A 12,186-nucleotide genomic window follows, 5' to 3' on the forward strand; every position below is an offset into this window, starting at 1 on the left:
ATCTAATATCAGTTATTCATAAAATCTGGTTAGGAATAATTGGGCAATTTTGAAGGGCTATTGAATTTTTAATTTCACCGTGTTATGATATCTCGTGTTAGCAAGTTTAAATTTGACCTGGCTTGTCCCTTTGTCTAAATTTTTTTTTGCATTGTACTGTCAGGAAACCGCTGGCATACAAAAATGTCAAGGTACTATCTTTAAAAAATACGATGTTTTTACAAGCTATACAGTACTCTCTCCGACCTGTGTCAATAACATGTCTCTAAATGCTTTTAAAGATGGAAATAAACAGAGGCAGAGAAATGTAGCAATGAAGAGTAGGATTGATGACAAAAGAAAGATTGAGAATCAAAGTTTTGAAAGAGGTGGCAGCATAGCGGTAGTGTCACTGGATGAATAACCCAGAGACTCAGACTAATGCTCTGGGGATATGTACACGAATCCCACAACAGATGGGGAAATCTGAATTCAATCAATAACAACCTTGAATTAAAAGCTAGTCAAATGGCAAACACAAAATCATTGTCCATTTTCATAAAATACATCTGGTTCACTAATATTCTTATAGAAAGGAAAAATCTCTAACTTTCATGGCCTAGCCTATATGGGACACTCCATCCACAGCAAGGTGGTTGACTCTTAAATACCCTACAAAGTCCGATCAATGGAATTAAGCAGGACATATCACACCACAAACAAGGCACCAGAAACAACGATGACACATACTGTCCCACTGTCCCTGCAAAATCCTCCTAACTAACATCTGAGGGCTTATAATCAAAATTGGAAGAGATGTCCTACAGTCTAGTCAAACAATAGCCTGACAATATCTGTAAGAAATGATTTTGTGAAAATGACCACGTCCCAGACACCATCTACAGTCCTTGATATGCCTCGTCCAACTCTGGTGGACACATCAGTAGAAGTCACAATTGTATACAGTTGGGAGGGTGTTGCCCTGGGAATCCTCAGCATCAACTCAAAATCCCATGAAGCTGCATGGCATTAGGTCTATCATGGGAAAGCAAACCTCAGATTGCCATGTGCCATCCCACCACATCATCATCTGATGAATCAGTAATCCTCCATGTCACGCAGAGAAAAAAAGACAGCAAGAAAAAGGGTGAGGAAATGGCCTAGTAGTATTATTATTAAACTACTAATCCAGAGACCCAGCATTAGTTCTGGGGACCTGGGTTCAAATCCTGGCATAGCAGATGGCGGATTTTGAATTCAATAAAGAGACTGAAATTAAGGGTCTAATGATGACCATGAAAGCATTTATGATGGTCTGAAAAACCCATCTGGATTCACTCATGTCTTCTATGAAAGGAAATCTGCCATCATTACCTACCTACATGTGACTCCAGACTCTCAGCAATGTGATTGACTCTTGACTGCCCTCTAGGCAATTAGAGATGGGCGATAAATGTTAGCCCAGCCAGTGACGTCCACATTCTTTAGCGTATAAAACAAAAAAAAGGAGTGAGAAAAATAAAGGGAAAGAGGACAGAAAAAGTGAGAGAAAAAGAAAGAGCAGACAAAGGAGTTGCCGATAGCAACCCAGGACATAAGTAAATGTTGAATGGATAAAGGCAAATATGGTTCCATTGTTTAAAAGGGTAAAAAGGAAATACCAAACAATTAGGCCAGTTAGGTCTTACTTCAGCAGTAGGCAAATTGTTAGAATTAATCCTGAGAGATAGGATAAACTGTTACTTAGAAAGGCATGGACTAGTCAGGGACAATCAGAATGATTTTGTTAAGGTCATGCTTTACAATTTTCAGTGAATTCTTTCAGCAAGTGACAGGGAGGATCAATGAGGTTAGTACAGTGCATGTTGCCTTCGTGGAATCTAGAAAGGCATTTGACAATGTCTCAAGAGGCAGATTGGTTAAAAAAAAGTAAGAGCCCATGGGATATAGGGTAATGTGACAAATTGGATCTAAAGTTGGCTCAGTAACAGGAAATAAAGGGCGGCAGCCGATGACTGCCCTTGCAAATAGAAAGCTCTTTCAAATGGCGTTCCACAGGCCTCGGTGTTGGGACCTCTGCTGTTTGTTTTATACATTAATGATTTAGACCTGAACATGGGGGACACAATTGGGATATTTGCAGACGACACAAAAAATTGGCCATGTGGTGCATAGTGTGTAGGATTGCTGTTTAAGATCCAAAATGATATAGATGGGTTGGTGGAGTGGGCAGGCAAGTGGCAGGTAGAGTTTGACTCTGGTAAGTGTGAGGTAATGCACATAGGCAGGTCAGACAGTAAAACAGAAGAGACATTAGACAGGAATATACTGAGAGAGGGGGATGAAGTAAGAGATCTCAGTATGCAAGCATATAGGTCCCTAAAGGTGGCAGTACAGGTAGGTAAGGTTTTAAAGAAGGCATATGGAATACTCTCCTTCATTGGCAGAGATACAGAATACAAAATAGGGACAACGATGAAACTGTGTAAGACACTGGTGAGGCCACAACTGGAGTATTGTGTAGTTTTGGTCACCACATTACAGGAAGGACTAATTGCTCTGGAGACAGCGCGGAGAAGTTTTATTAAAATGTTGCCAGAGCAGAGAATTGTAGCTATGGGGAGAGATTGGGATTATTTTCCTTCAAACAGAGAAGGCTGAGGGGTGACATTACTGAGGAATACAAAATTGTGAGGGGCAGAGATACAGTAGACAAGAACCTGTTTCCCTTGGCAGAGTTCAAAAACCAGGGGTCATAGATTCAAGTTAAGTGGCAATAGAATTTAGAGGGGATGAGGAAAAGAACAGTGGATATCTCTGGAATTTGCTGCCCGAGTCAGTGGTGGAAGCAGAGACGCTAAACTCTTGAAACGTACTTGGATCTGCACCTTAAATGCAGTCAGCTGCAGGGCTATGGGCCATGTGCAGGAAGATGGAATTAGAAAGGGCATCTGGCTCAGCATAGACAAGATGAACTGAATAATCATCTTCTGTGGCCTATTTTTATGGTTCTACGGCTGCTAACTGGAGTTCAGAATAGTTGAAAATGGGTTGGCTGTGCTGGGAGCAACTCATGCAGAACAGGACCTGGGGTGGTCTCAGGTCTGCTACAAGACTCCAGTTAAGGTCAAAATAAGTTGGTGAAACAACACCTCATCTTCTGCCTCAACACCTTACAGCCCTCAAGATTCAATGTCGTCAAACTCAACGTAAAAGCTTGAACACTTTCCTCTACAGTCATTACCCACACTGACAACCACAAGTCAAACCTGGGGTAAAGAGTTGAACACCCTTCCCTCTGGTCAAAAATGACATAACACCACATTATAGTGTAACAGGTTTATTTGAAAACAAGATTTCTGACCTTGTTCATTCCAGACAAACACCGGCACCTCCACATCAGAGGGAAAGTGACAGTAACTGCACTTTATATCAAAGCAGCATTTGACCTCCTGTGACATCAAAAAGCCCTGACATTAGTGGTACTCCATGGGAATCAAGGGGAAAACTCTCCACTGGTTAAGAGTCATACCCATCACAAAGGAAAATGGTTGTTGCTGTTTGAAATCACAATAGCATTCAGTTGAAATATTCAAATATTTCATGAAATTCAAACACGAAGTTAAAAATAAACAACAATAAATCTGGCCTTTAGAAAGTATTTAAATAACCTCCTGGGAAATATTATGTTTTAGAACATAAGAACCAGAAGCAGGAGTAGGCCATCTGGCCCTTCAAGCCCACTCTGCCATTCAATAAGATCATGGCTGATCTTTTCGTGGCCTCAGCTCCACTTACCCACACTCACCATGATCCTTAGTTCCGTTAATGCTCAAAAAATTATCTACTTTAGCTATAAAAGCATTCAATGAGCAAGCTTCAACTACTTCCCTGGACAGGGAATTCCACAGATTCACAACCCTTTGGGTGAAGACATTCCTCCTCAATTCAGTATTAAATCTGCTCTCCCTGATTTTGAAGCCACGCCCTCTTGTTCTAGTTTCACCCGCCAGTGGAAACAAGCTCCCTGCTTCTTTCTTATCTATTCCCTTCATAATTTTATATGTTTCTATAAGAATCCCCCCTTCATTCTTCTAAATTCCAATGATAATCCCAGTCTACTCAGTCCCTCCTCATAAGTCAACCCTCTCGTCTCCAAAATCAACTTAGTCTCCTCTGCACCTCCTCCAATGCCAATACATGCTTTCTCAAGTAAGGAGACCAAAACTGCAAGCAGTACTCCAGGGTGTGGCCTCACCAGCATACAATACAGCTGCAACATAACCTCCCTGCTTTTAAACTCAATCCCTCTAGCAATGAAGGATAATATTCCATTTGCTTTAATTACCTGCTGTACCTGCAAAGCAACCTTCTGTGATTCATGCACAGGGACACCCAGGTCCCTCTGCACAGCAGTATGCTGTAATTTTTGACTGTACAAATAATAGTCCTTTTTACCGTTATTCCTACCAAAATGGATGGCTTTACATTTATCAACATTGTACCCATCTGCCAGGCCTTTTCCCACTCACAAACTATCTATATCCCTCTACAAGCCTTCAGAGTCTTCTGCACACTTTGCTCTAACACTCAGATGAGTGTCATCTGAAAACTTTGACATCCTACACATGGTCCCGAACTCCAAATCATCAATGTAAATTGTAAACAATCGTGGTCTCAACACTGATCCCTCAGGCACACCACTACTCACTGATCGTCAACCAGAAAAGCACTCATTTATCCAAACTCTTTGTTTTCTGTTAGTTAACCAATCCTGTGTCCATGCTAATACATTGACATTAGATAAAGATGCACAGCGTTATGGGCAATCATTTAAATTTTATTTTAAAAAATGAAGTTACCATTTTCTTCTTGTCCACAAGCTTCTGGTGTGCCTCGTCTATGCTGCTCTTCTGGTGCTTCAGGGAAAATGACAGCAGTATCTCCTTGCTGAAGGTATTCTTGAACATTTGGATCATGCTCATTGTTCTGCTCATCTCCTGCAGTTGAATCATGAAAGCAGTTCTCTCCTTCGGAATCACAGCCTTCTCGATGAAATATCAAAACATATTCTACGTTATTGAAAAGCACAGACCCAAACCAAAAAGAACCTAAAATGATTTTGAATCTACGTATTTACTTCAAATGTATATTTAATAAACCTAATTATAGTTTACACTTAGCAGACAATTGGTAAAATGGTCTACTTCTACACCAATTGTTATGGATTCTTTTAAAGTTACCAAAAGCTTGGTTTTAACCAGCAAGTGTCTAAAGGTTTAGCTGCGCATTCTTGCTTTGAAGACGTTGTAGTTTCAAACTTCATTCAAGAATTTCAGCATTTTATTTCAATGATATTTCAGTGCACAGAATGCTGCAATGTTGAAGTTGCCATTTTACAACTAAATTATTAAATTTGGGTCTCCACTGAAGTTCAGTTACGTATTAGACAGCTCATGGAACCACACAGAAATGAATCAAGAATTGGGTGCGTTCTGAATGTCTTTTTTTTTAAACCTTGTCACTGTTTAAATACACAATTTCCTTTCAAAGGAACCACTGCCATTTATATGGAAGCAATACAATGTTTATCAAATTTTTCAAACTAGTTACAGGACAGTATGGGCTTAGTTTAAACTTTAAACCATATTCCTGCAACATTACTTTTTTTGCCAAAAATTGACTAATTAATTTTGGGATTTTAGATCTATGTTCTTCGTAGTAAGGATTTGGAATTGAGCTATATTCCAGTGTTGTGTGTTTAACAAAGTTCTAAAAAAAAAGCCACACACAGTGAGAATGTGCAATTATTCCAGCTGAGTCAGGTTATGGAATGTTGCAGTTCACCGCTTATTTCAAACTGATATCAGGATTAATTATATCATCCCTGACCTGTTAAGTCAGGATGCACTTTATTCATTCTGAGACAAGCAAATGACGCTTTATTTAAACCTGAATCTGGGGTGGGGAAGTGAAAGGTTGCACTATCAGGCAATTACAGGAGAATTGTGCACCATTGAAACTTTCATATTTGACCAATGGAAAATGTTGTGTGCAATGCTAATATTGAACAAACACAAAAAGTGAAACTCTATTTATAAAAGTCTCTCAGTAATCAAAAGACAAAATGAAAATTAGTATATTTTGCAATATTGAACTAGAAATCAACTAAAAAGATAGCTTAAAAACACTAATTTATGCATGCAGCAGTGTGAACAAATAATCATGCAGGTTTTCCCACATGCTTCCTAACTTGGGCTCAGGGAGATGTGAAAGTGATAGGAAGTGATCCACAGAAAACAGGCAGCAAGGTCCTAGGTACAACTAAGAGCAACAAATATTCTCCTATTCAAATTCAGTTACTTACTTTCCTCCCTTTCATGGGATACTTAGAAATTGTGTTTTAATCAAAATTACTTTATTCTGCTAATTCCAAAACCGTGTGGCACGATTACAGATCAGATATTCAGTGGCACCCAACTGATCTCAAAGGTCAACTGACTGCCCACTGACGAGAGAACAGATTAAAATATTTAAGCTGCAGAAAGTTGCTGAGTAAGCAACAGATTGATAATTTTAGGTAATGCTGAAATTTTAACCATGAGGATGTATGGCATTGCAGAATAAGTAACAAGCTACAACACTGCCAGCATGAAGCCACAACAATTTTAATTCCAAAGCATCATTTTAACATGATTGATTGCCACCCTCCTGATCACAATACAAAACGGACAACATAGCTATTTTCTCTGTACTATTTCTGGACTACCTTTCAAACCTTCTTTAAAAGGTAAGAATGCCATGCTTAAATTAAGACTAGGTTTCAATATTAATCTGTTGGAACATCATTGGGATACAGATCCCAAGGTTTCTGCTAGGATTTCTAACGCCTCAAAGGAAATGAGAAACTGTACTTTTTTTATTCCCCTAAGGTCATCATGAAAACCTTCACGGCCACCATCCAGCAGACCTGAATAAAAGGTGGCTGACATTCTCAGCACCTCTGTTCAAATCAAGAAGAGTTTTAATAAGCTCTCAAATTCAGCAAGGCCCTATCACCCTTAACCTGACAGCACAATTTCACCTCATTCTCCACCATTCTCACTGATTCCCTTTGCTTAACTACATCCTTCCACAAATAAGGGCACTAACTCTCATTCCTGACACCAACACCTCTTCCTTAACTTCTTTAATCCACCACATACTAACAGACTTGTCATACATATTACCACCAAAATCTAATAGTCCCAACTTTTCCTCACTTCATGAGAAATACGTGCCTTTATTTGTCACCACCTCATTTTGGTTCTTCTACATCTCTCAGCATGTACATTAAATTATAAGCTTCATACATCTCCACTGATCTAGTGAGCACATTCCTTCTGCAGGGAGAGAACCAAGACAAGTAGTAAGTTTTTAGTATTTCCCTCACTCTGGCAGAGTCATGATTAATGAGAAAATATAATACAGCAGTGCTTCCAAACAGGATGTCTTTGTACCACATATCTGTTCATTCAACTAAAAACGTGCAGCAAACTTCACTATTTCAAACTACAGTCTCATCACTGGTGCCTGCAAATGTCCAATTTTCTACTACCATTCTAACTTTTGGGAATAATATCTTTATATCTTGCATGTTGGTCTGTTTTGCATTTTTATAGCAGCTGTGTCGGCATTGCCAGCATGTTATTATGACACAAGTTATCAGAATAAAGATTGAAAATGTTCAGGATGAAAAGGGAGTTGTGAAGAATGTATTTGAAGAATATTAGGTCCAGAGTTTGAATGTAAGAATTGAGTATATCATCAGAATTGCTTAGCAATGTACTCATTGTTTACATCTATAACTGTATGATATCCATCAGTTTTCCACATCCAACAAAGACTACTGTCGCATCATCTTCAATGTACAGGTTTCTCTATATGGTAGCTGTACAGGATACAGCCAACTAATATGACACAGGAGATTTACTATGGATATTTATAGTCAGCAACACTTAGACTGATCCAGACAGCTGAAGTTCTGCTTCGTTTACTCCAGTAAGTGCTTATTAACCATCCTTCTGGTTCTATTGGCTAGAGCATACATTTAGTGAGATGCATCAGGTGCTGACTCACGTGTGCAACTGGGGGTTCCTCGGCACTCGTCAGGTTTCTGGGAGGGCAGGATGGCTGAGTATTGTCAGATAAGAACACACCAGCTACCGGAGTACTATGCATAAAATGAGATCCACGACCCACAATAGGTGCATATTAATTTTATTTGAGAATGTTGCTGGCTTGTGTTTTGGCACTCAGACAGTAATATATCCAATCCAAACCACAAGGCAAAAAAGAGATTAAAGGGTTGTGGTGGCCCTCTTGATCAGCGGGGGCTGCATGGTCTTTAATAGCTAGCCTGAAGTGCACCCTGAAAAGATGCTGACTCAAAAAAGGTGGGAAGGGGCTACTTCCAGGTCAGGTTGGAAACATTCAAAAGTAGAAACAGGAGTTGGCCATTTGGCTGCCCCCATTCCCCAGCATTCAAAACAATCCTAAAACAAAAAGAACTGCAGACGCTGGAAACAAAATAAAAACAGAAATTACTGGTGAAACTTGGCAGCAAGTGGAGGAAGAAAGCAGAGTTAACATTCAATTTCAATGACTCTTCATCAGAACTTAACAGTTAAGTTGGATCCAGTTTCACTGGAATCAACAACCGAAATCAGCCATTCACCCAATCCTTCTAATTTCAGCAGCAAATTGCATACTGGGAAGGGTCAGGAAAGAGAAATGATTTGCTAAGACTGGTCAGACTGGAGGTCAGAGACAACATCAGCATTTTGAGCTGCAGTGAAATTAGAGCCCTATGGCAAGAGGCTCTCTTTTCCCTAAGGGTAGGGATCTTCAGCTCAGAGCTCAGCTTGGCAAAGGGCCAACATTCCATTAGCCATCCTGATGACCTGCTGCACCTGTGTGCTAGATTTCTGTATTTTGTGTATAAGTGCACCCAAATTCCTTTGCATTGCAATTTTCCTCTATTTAAATAATACTGTTCTTTTGTTTTCCCAAAATAGCTTTTGCATTTTGCCACATTATACTTCATACGTCAACTTTTGCCTACTTGTGTAACCTATCAATATCTCCAAATTGTTTGTACCGCTCTAAAAAAAAGACATTCCACCTGTTCTGGTGCTGTCTGCAAATTTGGCTACAGTACATTCATTTCCTTTCTCCAAGTTATTAATATATATTGTAAACAATTATATAAACATTTAGACTGTACCTGTGTAACCATCACTGCGTGTCTGAGCTTCAGGCCCCAGGTTGTCTGCATTTTCTTTCCTTCCTAAAATGCAGAAAGTGATTGCTGTCAAACCTCAAATCAAATGGTGATGAATACAGGTCAATTAATTGATGAAGTGCATCCTTCTCTGTTCTGATGAACATGCAACACCAAAATCAGGTTCCTGATTGCACCCAAAAACTGCATCTACTCGACTTCATTGCTTATATCTGCATTCCACTGCATTAGGTTTTAAGAACAAAACGTTCCAAATAGTGGCCATCTTCAAGCCACAAAATGACTTTAGTTCTGGTATCACAGGAAAGCACTGACATAACAGGCAATGGGATTTACAAAATTAAAATCTCACACTGCCATAATTAAATAAAGTACAGAATAAGGGCTCTGGAATAAGGGGTAAAATCAGCTTTGCAAAAATCATATTGTATTATCCATTGTTCACGCAGTTTGCAATCAACTAACTCACATGTTAAGTGCTTGAAAATTAGTTTGAACAGTTTATGTAAACAATTTATTTTTCTGAAATACTAATCACAACATCACAGTGAACTAGACTGAATTTTCCTAATGTTTATATTTTTAAACTTTTCTAGATGTTATTCTGTTGCAATGCACTGGAAATAAATACAGCTGTAAAGCATTTCAAGCAGACAGGAACTGAAGTGAAAGAATGCAGAGATATGCAGCTGTTTTGTGATCTTCATTGCATTAGATTATGATGACAATGACATAACCTGGAAACCCGCTTCGTATGAGGCAGGCCCATCTGAAACCATTTCACTGCAGCTGCTTCCTTTCTTTTATGCTTTTAAGGTGAAAGCCTGAAGGGAGCACTTGAGTTCACCTGAAGCAAGTATTGCATAAGATGTGCTATGTATAAGCATTCTAGGTTTTTAAACTGAACTAGTATTTATCCTTATTAACTTGTTATTTTAAAAATCCATTTTCAGGATTTTATTGCATTTGATGCACTTAGTGGCAAGTACGGGCCTCACAGAGTTCCTGCAGTCTGTCTCCTTTACAGTAGCTTGATGTAACTGAGTGGCTTGCAGTCACATACAGTCTGGAGGACAATCCAGGTTAATTAGACAGCTTCACTGTCAATTTTATTGATGTAGGGTTTTTAGTACCACTATTTTTAAATTCGAGCTTTCTGAAACCACCATGATGGGATTTAAATTCACATTCTCCAAATTTTGAATACTGATCTTTGAAATTACAAATCCAGTGATATAATTACCTCAGCATTGAGTCAACTGCATTAAAAAGTTAACTGGAAATAAAAATGAAGATTGAAGATAGAGACTTTCCACTATGTTGGAACATGAACCAAAATGCAAGTTACTTTCAAATCTATGGTAACATTTCAGAATAGATTAGGACTTCTAAATATACCTTTTTTGTTCCATACACTTTGCGATGTTATAGTTAACGGTCATTTCTTAAAGTGCCAAAAATAAAAGTACTTGGAATTTCTGAAGACACAGTGGTGGTAATACTCTGTGCCAACAGAACTGAAATGCAAGAGTGAAATGGCATGCAAGTGCCTTTTGTGCCTCCCACAAAGTTTCCACATGAGTCATTAAAAAAAACATTTTTTCGTTGGTGTGTGAACCACATCCATGCCAGGTAACTTCAAGAATTATTCAACCACTGTTACAGGAAGAAACAGAGTGCCTATTATGGAAGAATGGCATGACAATGTTTCAGTTCATTGGCAGAATAAACAAATAGCCACTTACAAAATGGTATACTGCTTAAAGCAACATGCTTGTAAGTTAATATTTTACAATTAGTTCAAAGCTCTCGTTCCTATCACCTTTGATTTAATACTGTAAAGATGGCATCTTTCCTGGCAAATAGCATCCACAGCAGTGAGATGCAGCTCGACTGTCAGTTTTCTACAGAACTTTGACCAAACAGCACGTGCTATTATTAAAGGGAAACCTTTAATTGCTACCTTAATTACAAGGGATTACAAAAGCTGCATTTTAATGCATTCCGTAGAAAGCAAAACCTTTGCAAGAGAAAGCAGCAATTGAGTTGCCCATGTTCTCCAGTCATTGGAATAATAGCATGGTCACTTATTCCTTGCCTATCAAGGGCAATGTAGATATAATTACTGGTACAGAATATAGTTGCCGGGTAAGCATTAAACATGCTTTGCCAGCTAGTACTCCAGTAAAGATCTATACATCTTGCTTTCTGTTACCTGAAGTCATCAGGTCTAATTTCATGAGACATGTGGCCTTAAACATGGTTTAAAATCTATATTTCTTATACTACCCAAAGTTTAAAAAAACAACTTCAGGGATGCACATATAGTTGATGTTACACAAGGAACATGACAAACTTCTTGCATTTGTACTATGCCTTAAATATAATGAAACATCCCAACATCTTAATAGCAAGATTACAAAACAAAACACGACACAGATAATGTTTTAGAGGAATAAAGCGAGGTCTAGGGAAAGGATTTGAGAGATGAGGACCTAGGCAATTAAAGGCATTTATTATTAGAATAGGAATGCACAAGAGTGCAGAATTAAAGGAGCACAGATATCTGAGGTTTGAAAAGATGTCAAGTGATTACAGGGATATGGAGAGGCAAGGCTATAAAAGGGATTTGAAAACAGAATTTTAAAATTAAAGATGTTGCTTGACCAATATAGGTCAGTGAGCAAAGAAGTGACTCAGGAATAGGACTCATTATGACTGCTGAGTTTTAGATGACTGCTGAGTTTTAGATGACAAAAACAGAAGTTGCTGGAAAAGCTCTGCAGGTCTGGCAGGATCTGTGGAGAAAAAAAAATCAGTTAACATTTCGGGTCACCCAGACCCGAAACGTTAACTCTGATTTTTTTTTTCCTCCACGGATGCTGCCAGACCTGCAGAGCTTTTCCAGCAACTTCTGTTTTTGT

At 38.7% G+C, this 12,186-nt stretch overlaps 1 protein-coding gene across 1 annotated transcript in view; it reads right to left on the reverse strand.

The window, feature by feature from the left end:
• LOC109916422 (zinc finger E-box-binding homeobox 1) overlaps positions 1–12,186 on the reverse strand; it is a 175,246-nt gene that overhangs the window by 33,805 nt on the left and 129,255 nt on the right. The window contains exons 3-4 of the mRNA XM_048606728.1: positions 9,245–9,307; positions 4,842–5,024 (exon numbers count right to left, since the gene is read on the reverse strand). Coding sequence (XP_048462685.1) covers positions 4,842–5,024; positions 9,245–9,307 — 246 coding nt within the window. The remainder of the gene's footprint in view (positions 1–4,841; positions 5,025–9,244; positions 9,308–12,186) is intronic.

Source organism: Rhincodon typus, chromosome 2, assembly GCF_021869965.1.
Source record: "Rhincodon typus isolate 14 chromosome 2, sRhiTyp1.1, whole genome shotgun sequence".
In the NCBI taxonomy this organism is placed as follows: domain Eukaryota; kingdom Metazoa; phylum Chordata; class Chondrichthyes; order Orectolobiformes; family Rhincodontidae; genus Rhincodon; species Rhincodon typus.